Source organism: Apteryx mantelli, chromosome 5 (assembly GCF_036417845.1).
Source record: "Apteryx mantelli isolate bAptMan1 chromosome 5, bAptMan1.hap1, whole genome shotgun sequence".
NCBI lineage: Eukaryota > Metazoa > Chordata > Aves > Apterygiformes > Apterygidae > Apteryx > Apteryx mantelli.
The window spans coordinates 9,870,978-9,896,454 of record NC_089982.1 but is presented as its reverse complement, the minus strand read 5'-3'; the positions used below and the strand labels follow the sequence as shown (position 1 = coordinate 9,896,454).

At 38.7% G+C, this 25,477-nt stretch overlaps 1 protein-coding gene across 4 annotated transcripts in view; it reads left to right on the top strand.

Annotated features, from left to right (window-relative positions):
• The window catches only part of BMP2K (BMP2 inducible kinase), a 70,997-nt gene that overhangs the window by 32,019 nt on the left and 13,501 nt on the right, over positions 1 to 25,477 (top strand). For 3 of the 4 annotated variants that reach the window (XM_067297458.1, XM_067297461.1, XM_067297460.1), the window contains 8 exons: positions 1,393 to 1,496; positions 3,891 to 3,970; positions 5,649 to 5,809; positions 8,473 to 8,651; positions 9,705 to 9,800; positions 11,205 to 11,392; positions 13,325 to 13,482; positions 19,768 to 19,881. In XM_067297458.1, the coding sequence (XP_067153559.1) occupies positions 1,393 to 1,496; positions 3,891 to 3,970; positions 5,649 to 5,809; positions 8,473 to 8,651; positions 9,705 to 9,800; positions 11,205 to 11,392; positions 13,325 to 13,482; positions 19,768 to 19,881 (1,080 nt within the window). The remainder of the gene's footprint in view (positions 1 to 1,392; positions 1,497 to 3,890; positions 3,971 to 5,648; positions 5,810 to 8,472; positions 8,652 to 9,704; positions 9,801 to 11,204; positions 11,393 to 13,324; positions 13,483 to 19,767; positions 19,882 to 25,477) is intronic. The other variant, XM_067297459.1, reaches the window with a different exon arrangement.

The window sequence follows — 25,477 nt, the reverse complement described above, 5'->3', positions numbered from 1 at the left end:
AACTCTGATTTATTAAGTTTCAGCTAATTGTTGTGTAAAGAGGAGCATTATTTTCTGGCATAGGATACATGTGGGTGGGGAAGAATCTCAAAGTCAACTTTTCTTCTTTTCATTTGGAATTCAAGTTATAAAAGGTGTTTCAGGGAGTGCTGGCTTTATTTCAGGTCCCCTACAAGGGGGGGAAAAAAACAGTAGCAAGCTGAACCTTCTCCACCTCATGAACGTGTGATTTCAGAATCAAGTGGCAGGAGTCACCTCATAAGCGTTTCATTTCCACTTAATTTTGATGTCACTATGAATTCAAATGTGCTTCGTTTTTTAAAACCCATTAAAAATACAAGTTGGTGGGAACTGTGTTGGACATGAAATAATGGATTTCAACAGAATCATGAAATTTGTAAGAATATACTAATGTTTAAAAAAAAAAGTTTTACTTCAAGGTTGGTCACAAAATTTTGTTTCAGGTTGGCTGTACTATACAGTTCTGGAAATCTAACTCAGCTTTTTCCTATATAAAAAAAATGAGAAATTAAAATTGCATAGGTTCTTCTTATTCTTTGTAGCTGAACAGCTTTTGGAGACTTTTGCTTATTTCTCAGAAATCTTCTACTCTGTGTTTAGGCTCCTGTCATTTAGGCAACACTTCATGTTTATATACACAGTATCATTTTATAAACAATATAGAGTAACTTTTTTTTTACTTGAAAAACACTAGATATTACATAGTATTTCATTTGAGGTTTTTTTCTACTTGTCTTCAAGGGTTATGTTCTTGGAACATATTTTTTAAGGGGGGGGGGGGGGAAGGAACTTCATCCCTCTAAATGAAAATTTCTGCCTACATGGAATTCTCAGTCTCCATCTGGGAAGATCATGTTTGAGAGGGATGCCCCATGTTCTGTGCCGTGTCTAAAAAAGTCCTTTTATCCATTCAACTAGCTCTTCTGCTTTTCTACAAAAATAAGTTTATGTAGCAGATGAAACATGCAAGAGAGAACATGATGTGGACCCTTACTCTGATGTGAACAATAAATCAGATTTGTGCATCTGCCATTAGCTACACATAGTTTTATATTAACCCTAGTAAATGCCAGTGCAGTGCATTGTTTTGTTGCTGTTTGAAGTAATGACTTAGTACTTCAGCTGAGCTGTGCCTTCCACAGTTGAGAACAAAAATAACAGACAGCATACCTCTTGACCAATTACATTTGACCCTAGAAAGTATTTGACTTGACAAAAAGCATTAAGAAAATAAGACTAGTAATAATAATTGTTTCGGGTGAAAGCTCAGTTGACGAGAACACCTGCTTTACTTTGTTTTTGCTTGTAGCACACTGCCTAACAGGCATTTCTCTTTCAACAAGCAGTAACTGGTCTTATCAATTTTTGCAGGATATATGCTTGAACCAGATCAAGAACAGAGACCTGATATCTTTCAAGTATCTTACTTTGCCTTTAAACTTGCCAAAAAGGATTGTCCAGTGTCCAATATTAATGTAAGTAGTCTTGGATTTTCTCCAAATTTTTAGTAGATTTTGTAGATCGATCTTAGCATTGTTAAAAGAAGTAGAAGTCTACCTAATCAACCAAGAGACTTTCATTTCCTCTTAAAACTTGGTCTCTAAAATTAAAACATGGAACAGAATACATATGATACTGAGTTCATGAAGTTTTACCTTTCTAAACAAAAAGTCAATTCTGAGGGCTTAGCTTCATGAATTACGTTGAAGTGTAGTAAAACCTGACCTGTGCTCTTAACCCTTATTAATCTCTGAAATCTAATAGAATTAGTATAAAATACACCATAGAAGTTTATCTTACTGACTGTGGAAAGTTCAATGTTGTCACTGTGTGAAGTGTCAAAAGAGTAGTTCTGTTGATTCTGGATGAACCTTTCTTCATAATCATCCTTAGCCATTACACTAATCAATTGGAAGGACTATACTGAACTGCAAAGGAAAGCAGAATAGTTTTTTGGTTCCTGCGTTTCTACCCTTACTTTACATGTGAGTCTGATCTTTTCCTCAAAGATCATGTTATTCACAGACCAAATTACTGTGCAGTGAAGTTGAAGGACATAATAATGTTCAGTATTATGAAGTGAGTCCCAAGGTAGACATAATGAAATTAGGAAAACTCAATCTTGTTAACTTTGGAGCAAATGTCAAGCACAGTAACCTGTGCCTTCGTAGACAGACAAATAAAATTGGAAGGTATCTCAGTGTGTTTATTACCTTCTATTTCTTGCTCCTGTACAAAAAGAAACAAGGTGCTCAGTAACTTGGATGTTACTTTCTGGAAACTTTGGATAAGTAAAAGACAAGTATTTGGAAAAACTTAGAATATTTATTGCTTGTAGGCAAGGCTAGATTTCAAGTGTATGGAGTGTTTTTATATTATGTCAGTGCAGTGTGTGGTTAGGATCACGTGTACGTCCTGAAAATGAAAGTTCATAATTTGTTTGGGTGTCCTTAAACTGAGGATAGGTGCAGTAATGATATTTTCCCTTTAATATTTCATCCTAAAATATGAACCTGTATTTAAAGCGTTATCTTAACATAGCATAAATTGAGGGGTTTATTATGTTCCTTACTGTGAGAACAATATCAACTCATTCAAGTGACATGAAGATTTATCTGTTTATTGGGTTGTTCTCGGTAAGGAAAGAATCGCCAGCTTGCTTGGCCTTTTGCCCTATGGTATATAGAGCTACGTACAAGTGCCTGGAGTTTTCTTACAAAGTCAAGCTGGGTTTTTTTGATTGTCTGTCATGGGAGCACTAAGAGCAGCAATCTACACTCTGGTTTCAGTTTCTCCTTATTTTCTCTGGTTGTGCTTGCCTTTCCTAGCACCACTTGCTACCCTTGAGAAGGGGGAAGGAAGGAGGAAAAAAAAAAGGGGGGGGGGGAGAGAAGTGCATGTGCAGGTTTGGGACTATAGGAAGGAGGGATAGATAGTTTATTGATGAAGGATTCAAGGCTTCTAGTACCATGGTGATGACTGGTGTAAGTGAGGAAAAGGCTTCTGAATGCTTTAGCTGCCAGTATTATCACTGAGGGTTTGGGACCGCAGGGGTAAGAGAGGCAAGTCCCAAGTTTTGCAGAGCTAGCAGGAAAAGTTAGGACTTTGATGTTTTAAAGCTTCTCATTTATGTTGGTCCCTGTATTTTGTTGTGTGCTGTCAGTGAGGTGGGAGTTAGGCTTCCAGACTGTGGTGGTGGAGGAATGTTTTTGAGCACGAAAAAGCTCATAAAGGCAGGGTGAGAGATGGTGATGGAGGAGCCCAATTGGTTTATAATTACTTTCAGAGTCAGTTTCTTACACTAGAGAACTAACAGTGGGACTAGAGGATGGGAGTGACCATGAATGTTTGTGTGATTAGGCAGTGTTTTGTAGTAGGGGTAAGTTTAAGGACCATAGAGCTTAAATATTGTATTGTTTTGTGGATATTGCATTGCGGTGGAAGAGCCGAGTGGGTTAAATAAACGACTGTCATTTCATCTGAAATTTAGGTTTTGTTTTAAGCCTTAAATTGAAGGCTAAAGTAAATTTTTTTGTTTTTTTTTTCTGTACAATTATAAACAAATTAGGAAAGAAGCTTCTGGAGGAAATAGCTTACTTTATTGCTGTGGTGGTAGTGCGTAAATGAAATGAAACAGTTGACATAATAGTGCTTCAGACTAGTAATGTGTTAGTTGCTATTACTTTCATAACAGAGCATGGGAAAACTGTTGTATTAAGACATTTTTAAATCTACAGCCATGTGACTGAGTTCTGCATGACACTTTGTGACATGAATAACTTGAGCGCAAGTATTCCTCTTCAATTTGTAATGATTCTTTTCTTTCAGGATTTTACTTTTTAAATTTATTCAAATTTATTTTTCCCAAGAATTCTCCTGTCCCCTCAACTCTTCCTGAACCCATGACAGCTAGTGAGGCAGCTGCTAGAAAAAGCCAAATAAAAGCAAGGTGAGCAAAGGGTATGGTTTTATATTTTCTTTTTTGTTTAATTCCTTTAAACTGCGCATTGATGTCTGAAAACTTTTGATATGCTTGCTAATAAACAAAAATATCTTAGCAGCAGAGGTTGTTAGAATAGGTAAGCCACAAATGTAAATGCTTCAAGTCTATCTTTGGATTCTATTCCATTGCTTATTTCATTGTATTGAGAATCCATTGACAGAAAATGAAGATTGCCATTTCATAATGGAAAAAGCTAATTGCTAGCAGTCTGTACTTGATCTCCTTTTTTTTCTTTAGTGTCACGAGTAAATTTTGAAATAAAAAGCTTTTGGAGGGGGATCAGGGTAATGTGTTATGGACAAACTATTTTTCAGGATGTTTTTTAAAGCTGCTACCATCTGACTGATCACTAAATTTGAAGACAAGTGGATTGTGTTCCTCCAAAAATTACAAATATTCCTTTTTTTTGCACTGTTTAATTTAAAAAAAAAAAGTCAAGAGTTCTTCATCTTGGTCTTTATTTTGGTATGATGTATGGTGTATCCTTAATTCTAAAGCTGGAAGATTCCTTTGCATTTTTATTCCTTGGTAATGAAAGTTGGGGGGGTGGAATCTACAGACATCTGTGACTTGAATGTAGCTGAATGAATAAGTACTTAAGAGCTCAGTTTTGACAGTGACTTTATTAGCCTTTTGTGAATGAGAAGCAAATGAGTGGGCTTATCAAATGCGCTTTGGGCTGTGTAGATATTTCTGTGGTGTTTTAAACTCATGTCGTGGTCTGGTACTTAATTGGTTTTGCTGACCCTGCCATCCATTGGTAATGTGCAGTAGAGGGCAGGCATAGGCTATCTGTGGAACGTTTTAAACTCCAGCTAAATCTGTCAGACAATATTAAGGAGATTCATAGTTCTTCCTAAATAACATTTTCCGGATGGCCTAAGTTTACAGCAAGCTAAGACAGACAATGTCTTAATATAAATACAGTAGTAACTAATACAAGGTGTCGGGTACTATAGCTCAGATGGTGAATTATGGTTTTTTAGCAGTTTGCTAATTTTAAGAATTGCCTGGAGTTTTACCTGAAAATGGGAAGAAAGCTCTAAAGTAGTTCTTTGGTTTTGAACATCTTTCTTAGCCTGGCAGAATATAACACTGCCCTGAACACTGCCCTGAAATATTTCAGGGAAGATCCAAATAGTTTGAGGAGGTGACAGGTGGTGCAAGTGCTAGAGGTTGAACCTTCCTTTTGAAAGTAGGAAGGATTTGACGTAGCAGATAAGATTTCTCCTTATTTCCTGTATGTGTGAACAGAAGTCATATTTCCAGTCACCGGAATACTGACTCAAGGTCTGCACAAAACTTTGTATTCACGACTGCAAATTACAGGAAACTTGTACAGGGAGGTGTTTCATCTTCATCTAATGCCTTGGTCTCCTTGGGAATAAGGCTGTTAAATCGCTCCTTCTTACTGTGTTCTGTAGCAGTCATATTTCTTATGATTGAAAGGAGTGGTGGGTGAATTTTAGGTAGCCAATCTTAAAGTATTAAGATCCAATTGAAGAGTAGAGTAGCACGTGGTTAAGGTATAACTGAGCTATTAAGACATGTATTGTTTAATTTGAAGAAGAAGAAATAGTAATTTTGAATGAAGTCTTTTCTACGGAAAACTTTGCCTTTTTAGAATAACAGACACCGTTGGACCAACAGAAACCTCAATTGCACCACGACAAAGACCAAAGGCCAATTCAAGCACTGCCACTTCTAGTGTGCTGACGATCCAGAGTTCAGCAACACCGGTCAAAGTACAAGTTCCTGGTGAATTTGGTAATCGTGGGCAGAAAGGTAACTTGCCGAAGTCTTCAGTTGTTTTGGTCGAACCTTACAATGCATTGTGAACTTCTTTTTCTGGTTGCTCTAATAAGACTGACCTTAGTCTTAATTCCATCTCCTTTTTTTTATACGTTAAAGAAGAAATTCTCATCTTTTCTGGAAGGCTGTAAATGGACCAATAGTGAGTTTGATGAAGTGCCACAAAACTAAACAAAGAGTTGAGAAGTGAAGGATTTTTTTGAATGTGCTTGATACTGTTTTTAATTCAAGTACCTTTGCCACTGTGAATTGTGGGGGCGGAGTTCATTGTTTAGTTTTGACTTCCAAGTAATTTACTAGCAGTAGTTATCCTTCTAGTTTAGTGAGATCACCTTCCTTTTTCTTAGGAAAAATATTCTTCCTTTGCCTCAATAAATCACAAGATAGCCATAAAATGTTGATATTACTTTAGGCCGAGACCATGTAAAAACTTCACTTCTCTAATGATTGACCAGTATGTTTCACATTGCACTGTTGATGCAACAGAAGGGTAACAGAGGGAGATGCAGTCATGTGAGATGTATTTTCAGTAAGTCCTGGGGGGTGTGTGTTTTTTTTTTCTTCTTTTTTTAACCTCATTCAAAAAGAACTATGCATCTAGTAAGTGTGAATAATATTAATTTATATCTTGAATACTTTCCTAGTTGCACTTTTTGATATTATGTGTCTATTGCAGTATTTGCACTGCAGTATGCACTTGGAATGCCAGGTGTACTAGATAGAGGCATTTATTGGGACTGTGTGTACATTAACGGGTGTGTACATTAATGGTTGTGAAGGCAAAAGGTTTTCTTTGCTGCAGCAAGGGACAGTTTAGCAACTTTCAGGGAAAAAAAGATTCTGGAGGCCCTAGTCAGTTGTTTTTATCATATTTGAAAAAAACATAATGCTTCATATCTCATACAAAATTTCCCCCAGCTCCCCACCGCTTCTTCGTCCTTTTAGGGGAGAAATAGTGCATGTGTGCCCATTGTCTCTTGAGTCAGTTCTTCCTAACAACAACTTCTGAAAAAATGTAAACTGCCAGGATGTAAATCCTGCGTTTGCTGTGGTGGACTAGTGGCTCTGGGAAGTGTAGGCACAGTCAGTGCCTGGTCAGCTTTGAGAATGCCCCCTTCTGGGTGAGTGACGCTTAGTGGGTTCTTGTCTGCTAATCCTGCAAATCAAACGATGCTCGGCTGAGGCTGAGTTTGCCTAAGCAAGTCTTTGGGATATAATTTTTATGATGAAAACGAAAACCAGATAAACTAGCATCTCTCCGTGTTCGGAAGCGCTTATGTAACCTGAAGCTTTGAAGCAGAAGGTGTTGACTTAGTGCTGAAGATACTGACTTAGCACCAAAGACAGGGATGTCAGTCACTCCAGTGTTGCCAAGTTATCAGTTCTGAAGAGCATGATTGTTCCACTCCTCTGTTTCTGCTAGGCAAATGGAAACCCTACTTGTAAACACAAGATAGCCCAACTAACTTGGACAGATGTGGAGGGGAGACTTTGTACAGAGGACTAAGACACTTTTTGCCTCATGTTAGAGGCAGAGAAACTGGGCTGTTGAACCTGTGGTGGAGCAAAAACAAGGACATGCAGTACACTAGCCATGTTTGCCTCAGACAGGTGAAGGGTTGGAAGTCACTGGCAGTCCATTACCTGTCAGTGGTCCTCTTTAAAAGAGAAGATACTGCCCTGTTTTGGGTTGTGTATATGTTTTGGGGTTTTTTTTGTTTTTTTGTTTTTGTTTGTTTGTTTGTTTTACATTAGTAAGCAGAGGTTTGGATTCATTGAAGAACAGCTTCAGGGATGGCATGGGGAAAGCCTCCAATCAGAAAGCCACTGAGAATGTTAGTGTCCCAGGCATAAACAACTTGCACTGAGTAGTGTCCAAATAACATGCAATCTGAAAAGTTTGTCCTGTTGTGACAAGGAACAGATCATGCCTGGGAGCTCTGGAATATAAATGCAGTGTGCAAGAGACAGTGTGTTAGTAACTGCTTACTTAAAAGGCTACAAAAATGAATAGATAAACTCATCCAGTGTTTTGTTTCAAGAATTACAGATATACAAGCCAATAGTTCCCTTTAAGGAAAAAAAAGGGGGGGGGCATGCCCCCTATATTTATATCTATATTATCTATATTTAAACAACCATTATATGAAGCCCCAGCTTACTTCCGGTGTTTGGGGATTTTGTGTAGTTTGCTTTCCATTATACATAGAAAATCCAAAAGGCTTTATTGCATATTTTCGCTTGACAAGGAAATTATCAGAGATTGTTTTGATGAGAATGTGGAGACTGAAAGGAATGGAATCGTGTATCCTAATTTTGAGTTGGAATAGAGTTAGTGGATTTGAGATACTAGAAGCTGAATGTGAAGCATTAGTGAAGCAGAGCCCTAGCAACCAGCTTGTTCAGATCACTGTAGACTGAAAGCAAAGGAAGCTTCTCACATCCTGCAAGGTATCTTCAGAGGGGGTGAAATGTGCAGTAAGTTTTAATATCTATCAACAGTGCCACTTTTCAAACTGGGAAGTGAACTGCAAATTATTTAACCTTGAGTGTTAAAAATGAGGCTAACTGCCAGGGCAGTTCTGTGGTTAAACACCAGCAATCAGTATGTTAATAGTGTCTTTTTAACCCTGTAGGAACCATGCAGCCTGGAAATGGGCAAGAAATGTTATTGCCCCAAGGGACCAATCAGCACCATCCACAGCAGAACAGGGTTCTTCAGCAACTGCAGCAGGGGGACTGGAGATTACAGCAGTTGCACCACTTGCATCACCAGCAACAGCAGCCTGCAGTTCAGGATGCTTATATGCAGCAGGTACAAGTTATGCTTGTTAGAGATGCTTCTAAAATAGTAGCAAGTTATGTCTGTTAAAAACGTTTGGAAACTCATGCTAGTTAGACAATTCTGCTTTTGTGGCCTTTTTTTCTCTTGGTTGGGAGAGGGAAGGGGATCATCACACCTGCCCCTTCTGTTAAACTTTGATTACACATCTGTCCCTTGCATAGATACTGTAATACTTACCCTAGAAAGTTGCTTCCTTTACACTGTCTAGCTTTTGCTGCTTAAACCTCAATTCCAGCTTATTTTCAATCAGCACTGTGTCTTGCCCAAGTAAAGGTTTTGGGCTTGTGTAAGCATGCTTGAGAGAAATGTTAAGAAAGATCTGTATGACAATGCTGTGCTTGCAATAAATGGTTTTAGATTAGACCACCTGAGTAGGATTGTTCTCTTCTTGGACAATGAAGAGCTGTCTTTTTGTAATGCTTCAGTCAACTGGGATTTTTTTCATGGATACTGCATATTCTAACGCTGTCCAGCTTGCATGCTGTCAAATATGGTAGCTTAGTTTACCTGTTACTCTTCCATGGCATAACTATTTGAAAATGGAACAGAAGAGGAGCTAGGTCAGATGAAATCTTTTGGATCTTGCCCAAGACACCTATTGCTATTCCTGTTTGTTTGCTGCCCCCACCCCCTTGTTGGGCAGTGTTATTACTTAAAGCATAGCTGTTCCCCCCCCCCCCCCCCAAAGGGGCTCAGTACTTGTGAAAATAGTAAAAGTTGGAGTGATAAATGACATGCCTTTAAAAGGCAGTGCAGAGTATGTAGGTATAATCTTTTGTTAAACAGCCTGGTGTTAGTTGGGGGGGGGGGGGAGGGGACAAACACTTAAAGCTTCCAGGCACACTGTTGTTAAAATGCAGTGACTGAATAGAGAGCTGATTCTCTGTTATGTGGCTTCTTAACTGCAAAATGCCATTGAGGTACAGAGGTGATGCTTTATCCAGTGATTCTCCTAAATACCTTATGTTTCAGGAGTGGGGATCATGACTTCTTAAAGAATTTTATTTTTCTTCCCAAATATAGTATCAACAAGCAGTGCACCAACAGATGGTCCAACAGCAGCTGTTGATGCAATCTATGTACCAGCAGCAACCTTTGCAATCTCAGTATCCCGCTATGGTATGTCAAGAATGGAACATGGATGGTTTAATGGTCAAATATGTGATATGTTTAAAAGTCCGTTGCAAAGTAGCAGCGTACAGGAGTTAGAGCTGTTGTAATGACCTAAAGAAGACATGATAAATACTGAGAAGCTGACCATCTGAAATTATGTTTCCCGGGAATTAAAAATAAAATACGTTGACCCGAACTCAGTTGAAACAACTCATCTGGGGTTGTACATGCATATTAATTAAATGGAGTATGTCTTAAGCAATTTTGAGTAGTTATGTACTAATCTGAAGGGTACTTGGTGCTTAAGGTTTCCAGTAATGACCACAGCAACAAATGTATGTTTTTCTAAAAAGTGATAGGAAGCACGGCAGCATTAAAGTCTTACTTGAAATGTGTCTAAGATCACTAAGTAGTTAAATTATCTAAATACAAATAGCTGCAAACTCTGGTTTCAGGCCCTATTGCACTTGTGCTTATGTAGCTGTATTATGCAGCAGTTGCATTTAGAAGTGCACCTAAGGAACCCATACAAAATCCCTAAGTCTTAAAGAAGTATTAAAAACAAATCAAAAACAGTGCAGTTGGCACCCTTACATTGCTGTATTTCTTAAAAATAATTATTTCAGGTTGGATGTTATAATGGAATGGTACTTGTGTAAGCTTGACTGAATTATAATGGTTACGACCCTAACTAACCCAGAGGAATCCTTGCCTGACGGCATGCTGAAAGCACAAATGTTCTTGCACTGGCATGTGCAATACTTCTGGAAACAGACTTTGTCATTTGCTGATGATTAAGCCTTGAAATAATCAGTGTTATATTGGTCCAATCTTTTATTTACTTTTAAGCACTTTTAAAACTGCATCCAAGAACATTTCAGCTATTAATGCTACTCTTCATTGAAATGGTGTGGTCTTCTATCATCATGTGGTTATTTTCTTAGCGCTTTCACTAAAGAGTAAATGTTCCTGTATGTGCTGCATGCTGCTGCTGCAGCATGGTGGAAACTTGCACTTACCTAAAGGTATGGGTAAAGCAAGAAAACTAGTTCGTATAATCTGTTTTTTCAAAAACCAGGAGAAACTGTCATGAAATTTTAGTTCTTAATTTCTGAAAAAAGTGTATGATGAAAACAGGCTTCTTGGTGCTGCTGTAGCATATGCTTAGCTTGCAATAATTGTAAAAAGCTAAGCAGTAATACGTTGCGAGAGGGAAAACAGTATCAGTGAATGACTGGCTTGAGCAGTTTTTTCACTTATATACTGGACAGTTCTAGCTTCTTGCTTCTGCTGAAGCTACTGAGCTTTCTTGGTTCTTGCTGCATTTTTCTGGAAGGCTTGTAATGTTGCATAGCGGAAGAACTTCAGGCTGGGCCGTGTGAATTTTAGTAACTTGATTATCTTATTTAGGTGCAGCAATATCAGCAGGCTCTCATACAGCAGCAGATGCTTGCTCAGCGGCAACAGCAGTCACAACAGGCACAATCTCCTGAATATATCACTTCTCCACAAGATTTCTCACCAGCCTTAATCTCCTACCCCGCATCGCTTCCAGTGCACGTTGGAACAGTGGTGGATTCTCCTTATACTGCAAGCAGGCAAGTATTCTGTCACAGATGTGCCCAAGGGTTCCTAATTGCTTACATTACTAATTGTGATGACCATACCTGATTCTTTTCTTCAGAAATTACATGCTTCCTTTAATAATAAGGAATTTCTTGAAATGTTTACATGGCTGCTTCTTAGTGGTAGTGGATTTTTTATTTTCCTTTTTTTTTTTTTTTTGGAAAGAGAGTGGAGCACTTAACTCTAAACAGATAAAACAGATAACCCAGACAGACCTGATCCAATTTCTTAAAGAACTTCCCTTCCCTTTTTTCTTGTTTGCTGTCTTAGTGTTCAGGAAACTGATTGCTGACCACCTTGCTTTGGGTGGTCAGTAGCCTGCGTTTAATGAGGTAATGGGCATATTAAACTAATCTCAAATGCTTCTTGTGTCATTTTCTTGAGTCTTCCAGTCCAGTCTGAAGGGGAGCCCCCTCTAAGGGAAGCTTTATTGTTGGGTTTTATTTGCTAGAAGTTCTAACTCGTGCACCCTTTTGCAGGGGCCTGTGGACTTAACCTTGTTTAGTAAAGGGTAATGAATGATGACGTTCCCCTGAATACTTACTTAAAAAAAGTGTGTAGAAGGAAAAAACCCTCACTTTTCTGATGTTTAAAAAAAAAAAAAAAAGTCCACATGCTTGTCTAGTTCACTGACGCTCTGAACTAGGCTAGTGTATGTGTAGATGCATACTATACAGTATTTAAGGAGAAACCCTTTGCAATTCTGGGAAAGCTCCAGTTCTCAGTGCAGTCAGTGTTGACACAGACTTTCAGTTGATAACGTGATTTATACATTTCAGCTGCTGCTGGTATTCTTAGTCTCTTCTACATTACACTGTATTGAAAGAGTAAAAAGGCAAAATGTTTTGTTGCTGGAGGCTGCACTGGTATGATTTAGTACATTACTGTAAGCACCTGGGCTTGACCTCACCAGGGAGGTAGTGTAATCCCGGGCAGAGTATGTGGTCCTGCAGTTCTGTCCCCATGTCTGACACTTAGCATCTGTACTTCAGTCGAGTCTGTTGTCAGAGTACTTGAGCTGGAGATAATATTGGGAAGGAATCATTCCAGACTGGAAGTCCATGTGGAAATTTCCAGATTCTCGAATGCTTGTTCAACTAAAGATGGTGATCCTGCTGTTAACTCCCGGTCAGTGAGCTGAAGCTAGCAACAATTCGCAATACATAAGGGTGATCTCATAACTGCAAAAGATGAGTGCTTGTCTTACAGTAATGGGTGATGAGTTTTTTTCCATGACCTACTCTGTGGAGTACATCGCATTGTATTACAATTTTCCTCCTCTCAGTAGAAAGAGCCTGTAGTTTTGTGGGATGGCACCACATGCTTGAAAGGAAAACCAAATCCGTGCAAAGGTTTTTTAGCATCTCTTTAGATAAGACTTAGACAAGCAGATGCTGTCATGTCAAATAGTTCGTTATTCTTATCAGTTTTATGGATGTAGGACCTGAAGCTGCTTACTGTGTCTGCCTGTTGTAACCAGGAGAGAAATAATTCATGAATAAGGAGAACAGATGAAAATTCCCTCTGTGTGTGTGTGTGTGTTTAAGAAAAAAAAGCTAACTTGAGACCGTCTCCTGTGGTAGTACAAAAATGAACAACGGTGAAATACAGTTTTTGTTGTTACAGGTCACCTTAATGAAGGGTTTTGTATTTTGGCTTCAAAGAATAAATTGAAAAACAAAACATAAAAGAAGATCACATACAGAAATGATGCGGTTGAACCGTATGATCCAAGTGGTCCATTTTACCTTAAGTTAGCTCTCAGATGCATTTGGGATAAGCTATTAATGCACGTGTATTACTTGTACGTAGTGTTTTAACATAATGAAGTACAGCATCAAATTTCACCCTAATAGACAATCCTGTAACGTTTCTCTATTTGCTTCCATAAACTGACTTTACAGGTCAGGTATTCCTGATGCTGAGGCTATTTCCAGTTACCCAAAGCAGAGCATCAATAACCCACCTGATATGTCAGGCTGGAATCCATTTGGAGAGGACAATTTTTCCAAGTTGACAGAGGAGGAGCTGCTGGACAGAGAATTTGACCTGCTAAGATCAAGTAAGGGACGCTTGAAGGCTTATTTTGCTTCACAGTAAATAAGGGCTCTGTAGCTGCTCAGCAGTGCCAACAGCTGTCTTGCCTAAGGGCCGTGCAGTCTGTATACACAAAATTCTTTCTGAGCATTTGAGGGCAGAGTTGGGCCTGTCGTCTTCCTTTCCTTTCCCTTTTTGAACATGTGTGCGGTGGGAACTCACTGTCTAAAACTGGTAGTTACTGGCTTGAATACTGCAGAAATGGCAATATCCTAGCTCTTAAATACTGCTTTTGTCATCTTGATTGTTAAGAAATTCTAAACAGCAGAGGTATTTTGTCAGATAGGAGGGACAGTTTAGCTGCTTGCTTTATTGCTTTCCAGCTTTTTTCTTGCACACTAGAATATTCTCTGGGTCTGTTACGCCCTTTGAAAATGCCTGAAAGAAAATTGGTCTATTACATTATGTTAATGTTTTGTAATGTCCTTTTTGATGAGTGGCTACATGTAAGGGCTGCTTAATTGTTCTGATATGGCAATAGTTGAATAAAATTTTTCCTCTTTAAGTCAGTTCTCTCAATGATTTTTCCTTGGAATTACTTGCTTTCCTTAATTGCTTAACATGTATTCATTAGATGTTCTTCCTAAAACTGGTTTTGTCAAAATGAAGTTCATTTGCGAGACTTGTAAGATGTGACAACGTCTAAAATACAGATTGTAAATACTTGGATGACTCTCAGCAAGTTCCTTGAAATTAAAAATTCTAGTCAAGTTAACATCAAGTATTGAAAGAAACCAATCCTTCCAGTTGAATCTGTTTCCTCCTGGGTTTCTGGTTTAAATTTAGCAGAGTAAGATGCACACATTACCTGTTGATCCCTAAGGAATGTGATGGGTATTAATCTTGTCAGTCAAAAGGTAATCGATTGTTTTGACTTGTATCTTGCGTTGATCAAATAAGACTTCTAGTTTTGAGATGCAGATGTAGCCTACACAAATACCTTACAGTAGAAGAACTGTTCTTGCTAGAATTTTGTGGACGTGGATATTGTACTTGCTGAAAAATGAGCATTCTTCGCAAATCTAAGTTTAGAATTTGAAACTATTTTTTCCCAGTAGTAGAACTGAGCAACTTAGGCATGCTACTTAGGAATGAAGCCTTAAAAGAGTTTTGAAACTGTATACTCTTGAATCTGGAGTAGACTAGTTTAAATGCAAAGGTCACGATAACACTACCCATCTCCAGAATCTTCAGCTGACTTTTGGATTGCTGACTGTGGTTATGGTAAGTTTTGTGAATTGGGTTTGGTTGAGCTGTATGTTTTGAACAGATGCAGAGAAGAATATGTTAACTGAGGAAATATTTCAAGTGGCTTTATGAGTCAGCTGGAAGATGCTATGCAAGAAATATGCCTGCCTTGAGTAGCTGAATATAACAGTTGAAGTAAGTTGGGAAAATAGGAACTCTTGTGTAAGGTGAAATAAAACAACCAAACTTTTTCAAGTCTCATTCATATAGTGTGACTTTTTAAACTTAACAGAATAGAAAATACTAGTATATAGCTGCTTTGACTCTGTGGTTGTAAGGAGATTTTTCTCTTTCCTTGTAGGCTCTAGTGAGCTTTGTATAAGGCTGTCTAATCGGGAAGCTTTACAGCTTTTTTTTTCTTTTTTCTTTATACTTCCTTCTGTACGTCTCCTTAGAAGAACTTCTGACATTGTATTTGGATGTGATTGAGTACTTGATACGGAACTAGGAAAATACAAAGCAGTGTATTAGTAAGATGGTTAAACAAACTGTCTAGAGGTTAGAACTGCTGCTGCTTACCTAGCAGTCCCAGCTCACTCACCAAAGGGAGAGCATGACGAGAAAGCCTTTGCATTCCGGCTGCACTTACTTTCTCTATGCTGAAATGCTGAATAACATAGGAACTGTTAGGTTGTTCTTCAGGATGTCATAACTGGAAGGAAATATATTTTCAAGTGTTTACTTCATAAAAATACACTGTACAGTGGAAGACTAGGCTTCATCTTTTGATGCATGTGCTCAGTATTTTGCTTCCTACTTGTTCAAATATGCTGATGCTTTTAAGGTAAGAACTGGCATTTCTGAAGAAAAGGAAAGAATAACTTGGAGCTAAAAGTTGCTAACTGCTGTCTCTGCATCTCTAGCTGAAAGAATAGTTAGTAACTTTATTTCCCCTATCCAATTTTTGTACTACATCTGCTAAAAGTCGTCTTTTTTTTTTTAAGAAGAAATCTACTCAGATATTTCTTAGCTTTTCCCTCATTTCTTAGTATAGACAGTTTAATGCACAGAAGAGCTTGATGTGATAATAGACTTCATATGCTGTATGTGAAGAGTAAACATAGCAGCATGGTTCTGCTTAGTAGTTACCAGCATTGGGTTTTTTAGCCACTTGAGTACAGAAAATGCCCCCCCCCCCCCGAAAAAAAATACTGTGACTTAACCAAAAGTTCACTAGATGGCAGGCTTGTTCATACATAACACGAGAGGCAGTAATGGCTTTTCTTAAGCCTTTTGGATCCATTTCAGTTGAAGAGCTCCAGTGGAAGCAGGAGTTAATTTGTCCATGTATAGACATTAAAGATGTCGAGGACCTTTTAAACCTTTTTTTTTGTGATTAAGGAAGTGGTGCCTTATAGTTCTTAAGCTTGTTGGTTCAAGATCATTTTAACTTACCTTGCAGTGTTTCCCCCCCCCCCCCCCCCCCGTAGTCAGAGGGAAAATGTTTATGCATGACTTTGCCTACTGATACTTTCTCAGACTTGTGTGGAGTACCAAAAAATTGGGGGGATTTATTGTACGGTTAAAGATTACAGCTATAAAACTGTCTTTAAGTGTGTAATACTTTCTAGAATTTCAGATATATCTTAAAGATCAATGCTTTTTTTGCCGTGGATGTAGATTATTTCCTATGAGAGCGAGCTGCTGTTTACTACCAAGTCTGCTCAATTTGTGAGTTTACTGTGAATCCTTCTGCCATCTGGCAGAAGGAGAACTGATGATTGGGGTTTGATGAGCAAACTTAGATCATGTGTTACTAAACCCAGTGGCTGTCCTGTACTTTATAGCTAGTGTACATTGTTATATAAGTTTGCTCGCTGTGCTACTTGGTGCTGAAATAGCATTAGAAATGCTAATCCTTTGTTTCCACGTTCAAAAGCCTGGTTTGTATTGCTGAGTTGATTCATTATGCGTAAACTTTATTTTTAAAGCTGTTGCATTCATTACAATAATATATGAATAATTAAATATACACAGCCATTGTTAGAGCATCAAGATGTCATCACTGTTTTTGTGAGGCTAACACTGCTATTCGATTTCATACATTTAGTAGCTTAATGTCCTCATGTGCTTAGAGGTGGGTATTGCTGTGATGGTTAATTACTTTTCCTTTAAAAAGGGAGTTGACTACTACAACAGAATACCTTGTGTACACTGGGTGAAGATTTTCATGGTTTAAAAAAAGAAAGTTGTCACTGTAAAAAGTAACATGCAGCTGAATGAAGAGTTCTGGGCTGAGCACCTTGGTGGTGAGCTTGGATACAGAGGTATAAGATGGAGTTCCTGGGCTTGTGTACAGTATTGTTTCTCTGACTAATTTTTTTTGACTCTTTTATTATTACTGGTGAAGGTACAGAAGTAACACATGAATGACACAGATTCTGACAGTGTTAAACGGAATTTGTTTCTTATGGTGAGCTCCTGTAGTCTCTTAATATTCTGCACAGAATTGGGAGAAAAGAAAATGAGACAGTTTTCTTACCAGGAAAAACACTATAGCAGCCTTCTTGCTGAACTTCAGAGAGATTCATGTTAGGCCCACAATCAATTTGGTGCTTCTGCTTCCACCTGTGGTTGCAAAGCCTAGAAACCTCTGTGCTTGTCTCTTTTGCACCATGAAGGAACCACCTTGGCCATCTGTGCAGGAAATTGCTTTATTCTTACTAGGTTTCTTTGTGCACGGGTGTTTCTTGTACTTGAGAAAACCCCAAGAGCGCTGTCTGCTGAAGAATGTTGGGTCAGTCACCTGAATGAAAACAACACCTTTTTCTGTTCATGGCCTTAAACATGCTGTAGCTTTCTATGGAAGAGGCATATGGAAGTGCCACATGGCACATCCTTCTATCTCTGGTAGTGGTCGTGGCTGCAGTCATGTACTTATTGACCAAAGAAACACTTTGATCTTTAAGGATGTTGCATGTGGACCATAACAACCTCTAATATTGTGGGTCCCATTGAGTTTGCTTCTGCTTACATGAAGTTGGAGAAACTGTCGCTGTCTCTTGTCTCCAAAACACTGTCCGTTAAAGGGAATTGTATCTTGTGACAAGGTGGACAAATGAAACTTGTGCCTGGGTCAGGAGGGAAAAATGGTTCATTCTTTTTGAAAAGCTTCAGCCTTGAGCTGACAGTTTTTCGACTTTATTTCCCTGGAAAATGAAATGTATCCCATTATGAGTGTGTCTAGGTATCACAGAGGAGTTGAAACCTTATATTTACTCTTTTTGCCTAATTTGGCTCTTTCATGCTTAGAATTTCCATCCATTTTATTTTCCCCTGTCCCTAGCCCTTGCTCAAGTTAAGAGGTGCTGATGTCTTCTGTGGGTTTGTGCTTAAATAGTCTTACTTGCGGGCATTTAATTCATTGGCCTGAACCATAGTTGTTCATATTGTTGCACCCCTAAAAATTCTTCTACAGGCTAACTACCTGCAAATTGTGTAACAGTCAGCTGACCGGTCGTCTTCTGGAAGCAGGACACAAGGGATAATAGAGGAGAAGCTTCCCTTGCTTAGTCTGCTTTTGTCGAGATGCAAGTGGAAGCTTAAATGCATTTCTTGACAGACAAAACTGTCAAAAAAACAATCTTATGCCCTGAAGAGAAAGAAGCACATGGGATATGAGTGGAATCACAAATAAATACTGCTCTTGGATGTGATGTTCTGCAGATGTTTGTCATCAAGGCTCGAAGCCAATAGTATAAAACACATGCCTGCTATTCTGCTATTGAAGCTAGTCTTCTGTGAATCTAAGCTTTTTTTTTTTTCTTTAAGATTGGTGAATCTGTTAATCTCTGCTTGTGTCAATGCGTATATGTTGAAGTGATAATGACTGCTTAATCTCCTACACTTGGAGTCCACAACAGCAATTACATTTTAAGTAGAGGCTGGCTGTAATGGAACAAATCCTACTTGTATTTCTTTCTTGAGTCTAACTGTAGATAACAATAAGACAACTCTGGTTATGGACACTTTTATATGCAGAGAACACTTGTCTATGAAACTTCAATTTCAGAACTCGTGGGCTTTGTACACAAGGTTGATAGGTATCTGTCTGAGGTAGATTAGCTTGCTGTCTAGTCTGTTGTGGTTGCCTTAGTAAAGCCTCCTGGTTGCTGTATTGGAGGGCTGAATAGCAAACGTGCAGGTAGCTTGGTGTGTAACTTGGGCACAGTTCAGCTGCCTCCCTACAGCATTAAATTGTCAAGAAGGTTGTGCTGCAAGTTGTGCAGAAGAGCAGCTGGTTGCTATGAAAACAGGGCGAAGCCAAATGCTGTTTCCTCTGCTTAGAGGATAGGGGATTTGGTAACTGAAGATAGAAAACTTGTCACACTGACTCTCTTGAAGTGGCTGATAGGTCTTGCTGGATCCTTTTCATTTTTGACAGAGTTGAAAACTTATTTCTCATCTCGAAAAACTAGTCCAGTGTCCTAAGGAGCAAAGACCTTGCAAAACAGATGTTACATTTCTTTGTGTGTTATGATGCTCAAATGGTTTTTAATTACTGAGATGCTTTCTGTTACAACAAGTAACATATTCCTAGCATTTTTGCTGTGATTCTTAACTTTTCTGGTTTTGTGGTCAAGGCTGGCCAAAACTTGGACAAGATGAAAGATTTTGTGCTTTTGATAGTGATTCTGGCTTAATCTCATCAGCCTACAGAGGATTAGTAACTTGTTACAGAGCACATACGCTGCATGTAACCTGTTAAGGGTATTCTCATGTAAAGCATTCTGTCAGGAAGCAGGTGCTTCCTTTGGAGTGGGACAAAGGGATTAACAAAAGGTGTGTGTGGATGAACTTTGTCAGATGGCAAAGAAGTGTGAATTCAAGATATGGGGATATCTTAAAACAAACAAACAAACAAAAAACCACCTAAAAGCCTAACCCTGGGTACCTCACTCCCTCACCACAAACAGTTACATGTCTTTACATTGGCGTAAGTCCTGCCATTTTTGTTTTGTTTTATTTTATTTTTTGTTCTGTTTCATTTTATTTTTTACAGACAGGCTGGTGGACAGGAGAGCATCTTCAGATAAGAATGTGGAGCCACATTCTGCTCCACAGAACAATCCTCCAGAAGATCCCTTTGGTTCTGTTCCTTTCATTTCTCACCCAGGCAAGTTACATCTGTAACATGACTACCTCATATATATACATGTTTCTGTATTTTTTGAAGTAAGTATATTCAATTAAATGACCAAAGAAGGATAAAGGTGCTGGCTGCCTTGTGACAGTAGATGAGTTGAATGTTTGTAAATGCTGATTATCTCCAATTAAAAAATACCTCTGCATTCACTCCCTGGTACTTGTACTATGTACAGACTATATGTAGTCTTTGCAGTGCAAATGTATCAGATCAACGTAGTCCAAATCATTTGTGTAGAACTTGAAGAGGGGTCTGAAAAACTGTCTGAAAACAAACTACTTAAGACCAAATACTGCTACTTCCCTGTAGCCTACTTCTGCCACATATTGCTTCATTTAGTTTGGTTCTCCAGCCAAGTTAAGACTGCAAGCTTCTGCTGTGTTTAAGTGCATAGTTGTATTGCAAATAGAGTATGTGTATGCATGGATGTATGTGTATAATATACGTGTATGTATATGCGTATGTATGGGGTGTGTGTGTGTATACAAATGCATATATATGTACACACATTAAAAAAGAAATGTGAACTTAGAGGGGGGTGCTCATTGTTGCTTTTTACTTCAGCTTTTGCTATTTTTCACTTGGATGGAGTAAAAATACATCTTACGTTCTGGAATTTAAATAGAAAACTGCATCATCCTCCATCTTAATTGTCAGTTTTAAAATTCACCTGATCCAGCACTTTACTCACAGTTATAGTACCTGAGGCAAAGTAAAACCCAGGTGACAGTTTAAATGGTAAGACCAGCTTTGATTACTTATGGAGCCGTTTAGCCACCTACCTAAGTTGTGTTGAGATAAAAGTGCCTTAATATAACTTTAGAACTATTCTTATATAGTTCAAAAGCTGAGATAACATGCCTTAAAATACATGACTTGGAGTGAACTTTACTTAGCATCCATGTTCCCTTTTGCTTTCATCTCATATTCCTGAAGATCATTTACTGGGGCTTAATGCTCACAAATGCTCTTGTATTATACATGGTGAAGAGTGAACGCTGCTTTTTTCTATAAGGCAATTTGTTGTAAAAACATCTTTGTTTCGTATGTGTCCTCTTCTGTTGTCAAGAAGACATGAATTAATTCTACATGGTCTATTAATGTGTTCTTAACTTCTCTTTCTATTCTGCTCACTCAGTAAGGACAAGGTTACCCTATTTGATCATGTTGTTCTTAAATAGTTCAATAGAATGTGAAAGTAATTCCTGAGTGGAAAAATGCTTGTTCTCCCTATGCATGGAGGTTTGGAAAGATTTACCCTGTTGTCTTCATAAAAAGGCTGCTTCGTTTTGTAAGCGAGCCTAAATTCATACGCAAAATAAACAATAGTTACCCCTAATCTGAAGTGGTGGCTGTCGGTTGCTTACTCTCCCATTTGGAGTATGGATACCCTTGTATCTAGATTTCCTTTTTCTCCTTACCTGAGGCTTTTGAAATGTGTAAGCTCAACTGCTGTGTATCAGTTAGCTATATTATAACTTAGACTTGAATGAATAGCCTCACCGTGTTACATGGTATGAATTTGCTTTGGTTATTTAGAGATCTGAGCTTTAAATGTTGACATTCTTAAAAATGTTAGGAGTAGTAACTCCTCTTTGGGCCGGGAGGGAGTGCTTCAGTTACGGCTGAGAAAAATGGACTGGCTGAAATCTTGAGTTGTTGCTTGAAAGCTATGTTGATAACTGTTTTGCTGAAAACATGTTATGATTTTTCAGTGGCTTTTTGTTCTACTGGCTCATAATTGGAATTTAAGAAAGTATGTGCATCTCTTTCATTTGAAGGAAGATACTTGGATTTCTGTCATAAGTCTATTACACTTAGCAAATATTGAAGTCTGAAAATACATCCTTTAAAAGCTGGCTTGTTTTCCCTGCAGAGTTGTCCTTGGAAATGTGTTGTAACTATGCATTGTGAGCAAGCTGAGAAAGGGAGAATGGTGTTGACTTGGACATATTTTATTCCTGGTTGAGGACTTCCTAATAAAACCTAGACAAATGTCCCTAACGTACAGATTTCTTCTTGTACTCACCTTTCCTGTATCATGTTGTCATTCTGGGTTTGTTCCTTGCAATTGTAAAACACTTAATTCAGAAATAAACTGCATGCGTACCCTACTCAAGAAATCAGAGGGAAGATGACTCAATAGGAAGTGGAACGTATGGCTAGTATTTTGAGTGCAACTCCAGTGAGTGACTGTCTTGATCTAGTTACAGCAGAAGTTTCATTTCCTTATTGCAAAGCATCTGTAGTGCGAATATTGAGTATTTTATCAGTAGTCACCCAGATTTCTCTGAATACTGAATTTTGACTTGTCAAACTGCCATGAGATGAAATGTTGATGCTATCAATCCATTATTTTTGGAAAATTTGAATATTGGACTTGCTTAAAAAATGACAGTCCCTATTGAAGATGTGTTCTACTATATGAACAGCCTCTGCGTTGGAACTGTGGTCCTTTTCTGCCCCCCCCCCCTTTTTTTCTTTCATTTTTTTCTCTTTTTGAGTGACATAGGCCTCAGGTTCATAAACGTTGTACATGAATTGTAGCTGAGCAGAGTTGCCCAAAGTATTTCTTCCCTTACTAAGGCATAAGGTTTCTCTGGTGAACGCAGCACTTGACTAAATACTATTCTATCATGTGATACAGGATAGTAGCAAGAAACAAAGGGTCATGTAACATCCTTATAACTTGGCAGCTTTCCATAGGCTGCTGGTAGTCCAGCCAAAGAATTGCGATCAGGTACATTTGCATTTGTCTGGGAAGATGACGCAAGGACAAGGGAGATATGGAGCTTGCAATTGGAAGCATTTTATCATTGTGGCTGGAAAGGACGATGGGGCTCCAGGAATGGCTAACCCTGGGGATTCTCGCTCTGGAGCTGATAGTGCGCTTCAAGCTGCTGCCAAAGGAGGACCTGGAGTTGGATGGACAAAGGCGGCTTATCTTTCAGAGCATTTCTGCTAGATTCTTCTCAGGTGGGAACAAAGAGGCAGCAACAACATCATGTATGTCACTTAGCATGCTATGCAAAAGGTGTACAGTTGTGAGAAACTAGTTGGAAAGCTGTTAGGATCCTTTTATTACAGTTGGTAGGAAATCAGTGTAAAAGCACATAGTGTTTCCCACAGTTTATATCCAGTTAAAACCAATGTTTTTGGAAGTACCACATGTAAACTCTTTGTATGCACTATTTTATGCCTCAATGTGTGTGGGAAAATAGAAATGAGTTACAACTTGAGATGGCTAGAAAAGAAAATTGGCTTGAGAAAGGCTTCCAACACTTGATCTGTTAGAAGCAAACACTTCAAACCCCTTATTAGGAAAGGGAAGTGTTGACTAGCCATTAATGCAGCAGTTAGGACAGTCACCTGGCATGTGGGAAGCAACTTGGAGTTCTTGAATGCCTGAGCCTCTGGGTGGCTGCTGTGAAAAATTGGCTCCCATAGTCAGCATTTTGGGGTGGAGACTTTTGATTCCAGTGTGTTTTACCAGCTCTGTTTGTAACATCGTTTCTCAACGTGTTAAGTTCAGTGTTTCAGAAATGCAAAAGAACAGAACTTTTCTGCCATCTTCTAAGAAACAAATGTTGTGAATATAGTTGGTTTGCTGTTGAGCTATACTCAGTGGCCTTTTGACATCTCATGGTTGTTTTGGCAGATTTCTTCTGGGGTTAAACTGGGCTAGGTTCACTTTGCTTCCCTCACTTTGTTGCTGGAATTCAGAGAAGTCATAAATTATGTGAAGAAGCTCTCAAACATCATGCAGATGGACTGCATAAAGAGTAGAGATGTTGGGGAAACCTGGACTGGAAGTTGCTTCCCAGTGCAGGACCTGAAGCTATCTGCCAGGCATTTTGCTCCTCTAGAGAATCTCAGTGAACTGCCTCTTGACTCTTCTTGTTGGAATAGAGCTCTAGCTCTGCTCATCTGTTTAACTGTTCTGCTGAATATTTGTGTAGTTCATTTTTCAGTACTGTAGACATGCTGCTTCTTGATCAACTCTTCGGGTATGTTTTTTCTTTTTTTTTTTTTTTCTTTTTTTTTTTTTCCTCCCCTGATGTATGTAGGTAACCCTTTCCCAGTCACTGCATGCATCTTCACTGTGCAGAGACCAGGGATAAAGGGAAGTTTTAGCTCTATAGTGCCTTCCTTTTGATTCCCGTATTTCCTGCACCCAAAGACTTGGTGGTATCTGTAAATGAGTCTTATAGGTGTCTATCTTGGAATAAGAGCAATTCTAATTCTGTGATGTGGTATGTAACTTGGTAGCCTCAGCTGTGCAGACCCGACGGAAAACCAGCCAACTGTATACCAAATAGCAGTACAATGGAAACGATCTGGAGATCTGGACGCAATATGTTGCTGAACAGACTCTGCTACAATAGCTGTTCCTTCATATACACCGCTTTGCACCCAAAAACTGCTTTCTCCTGGCATGAAGAAATGCAGTCAATGACTATTCACCTGATTATTCTTTTTGTATACTGTTCCTAATGAGGTTTCGAACTGTTACCAGTTTCTATCCCACAGCTTTGGAAGCCTTGTACTGCAGCGCAATCTGAAGAAGCTTTAAATGAGGCTCGCAATTAGCCATCATTTAGCAAGAAATACCAAACATGGGAATGGAAGTAACAAAAGGATGACTCGGACCAGCTTCCTGTTGTGTTCCGCTTGAATATCAAATACAATCAGTGCACCTTTTTTCAGCGTTTCATGTTCTTGACTTGTGTTCTGGAAGATGCCTAAGCTTGCAACTTGATATGGCTGATGCAGAGTCTTCCAGGTTTGGATCACTCTGCAATTAAAACAATAGTTGATATATGATTTTTGTACTCACTGAAAATGCTGCTGATGTTAGTTAATAACCTTTCCTTCCCTGTGGCTTTCAGACATGCGTACTATTTGGTGGATGGAGGTACAGGATGTTTTCCTTTACCAAGATTCTCTTTAGACCTTTCCTTTTCTAGGTATGAGTTAATGTGCAGAGGGATTTGAAATTACTCACGCTTGAAAAGAATAAATGATATGTGCAGACTATGCCAGTAGTGTGCTTTTTCTCTCTGAAACACATTGGTGGTGGGTTTTCCGTTTTGTTTTAGCAAAGCCTTGGGACAATTGGGGTTGTGCTTCTCCCCCCCTGCCCATGTCTCAACATAGAGTGTCTTAATGTATTTGAAAGCATTTCCAAGGAATCGTTGTTGGGCAGAAGTGTTTTGTTTTCCTTTTCTTTCTTTTTTCTCTCTTTTTTTTTCTTTCTTCCTTCCTTCTTGAAAATAAAGGTGGCAAGCAGTGTAAATCCACTGCAGTATTCAGCAGCTGCTGCTGTGGCTGTTGTCAAAGAAATAGTGCACATTTGGTTCAAACATGCTGGTAATCCTTGGGCCTGACATGTGGCAAATTGCTCTAAAATGATGATGGCAGTATGTTACCAATTCAAAGAAAGCTTAAAGCCCTTATGCCCCTCTTGTGCCACCCCCGCAATACCCTGAAATGATGTACCAGCAGAAGGCATGTAATTACTGCAGTTGTTAAAGGGAATTCATCCTCTTATAATCGGATGTCTAGA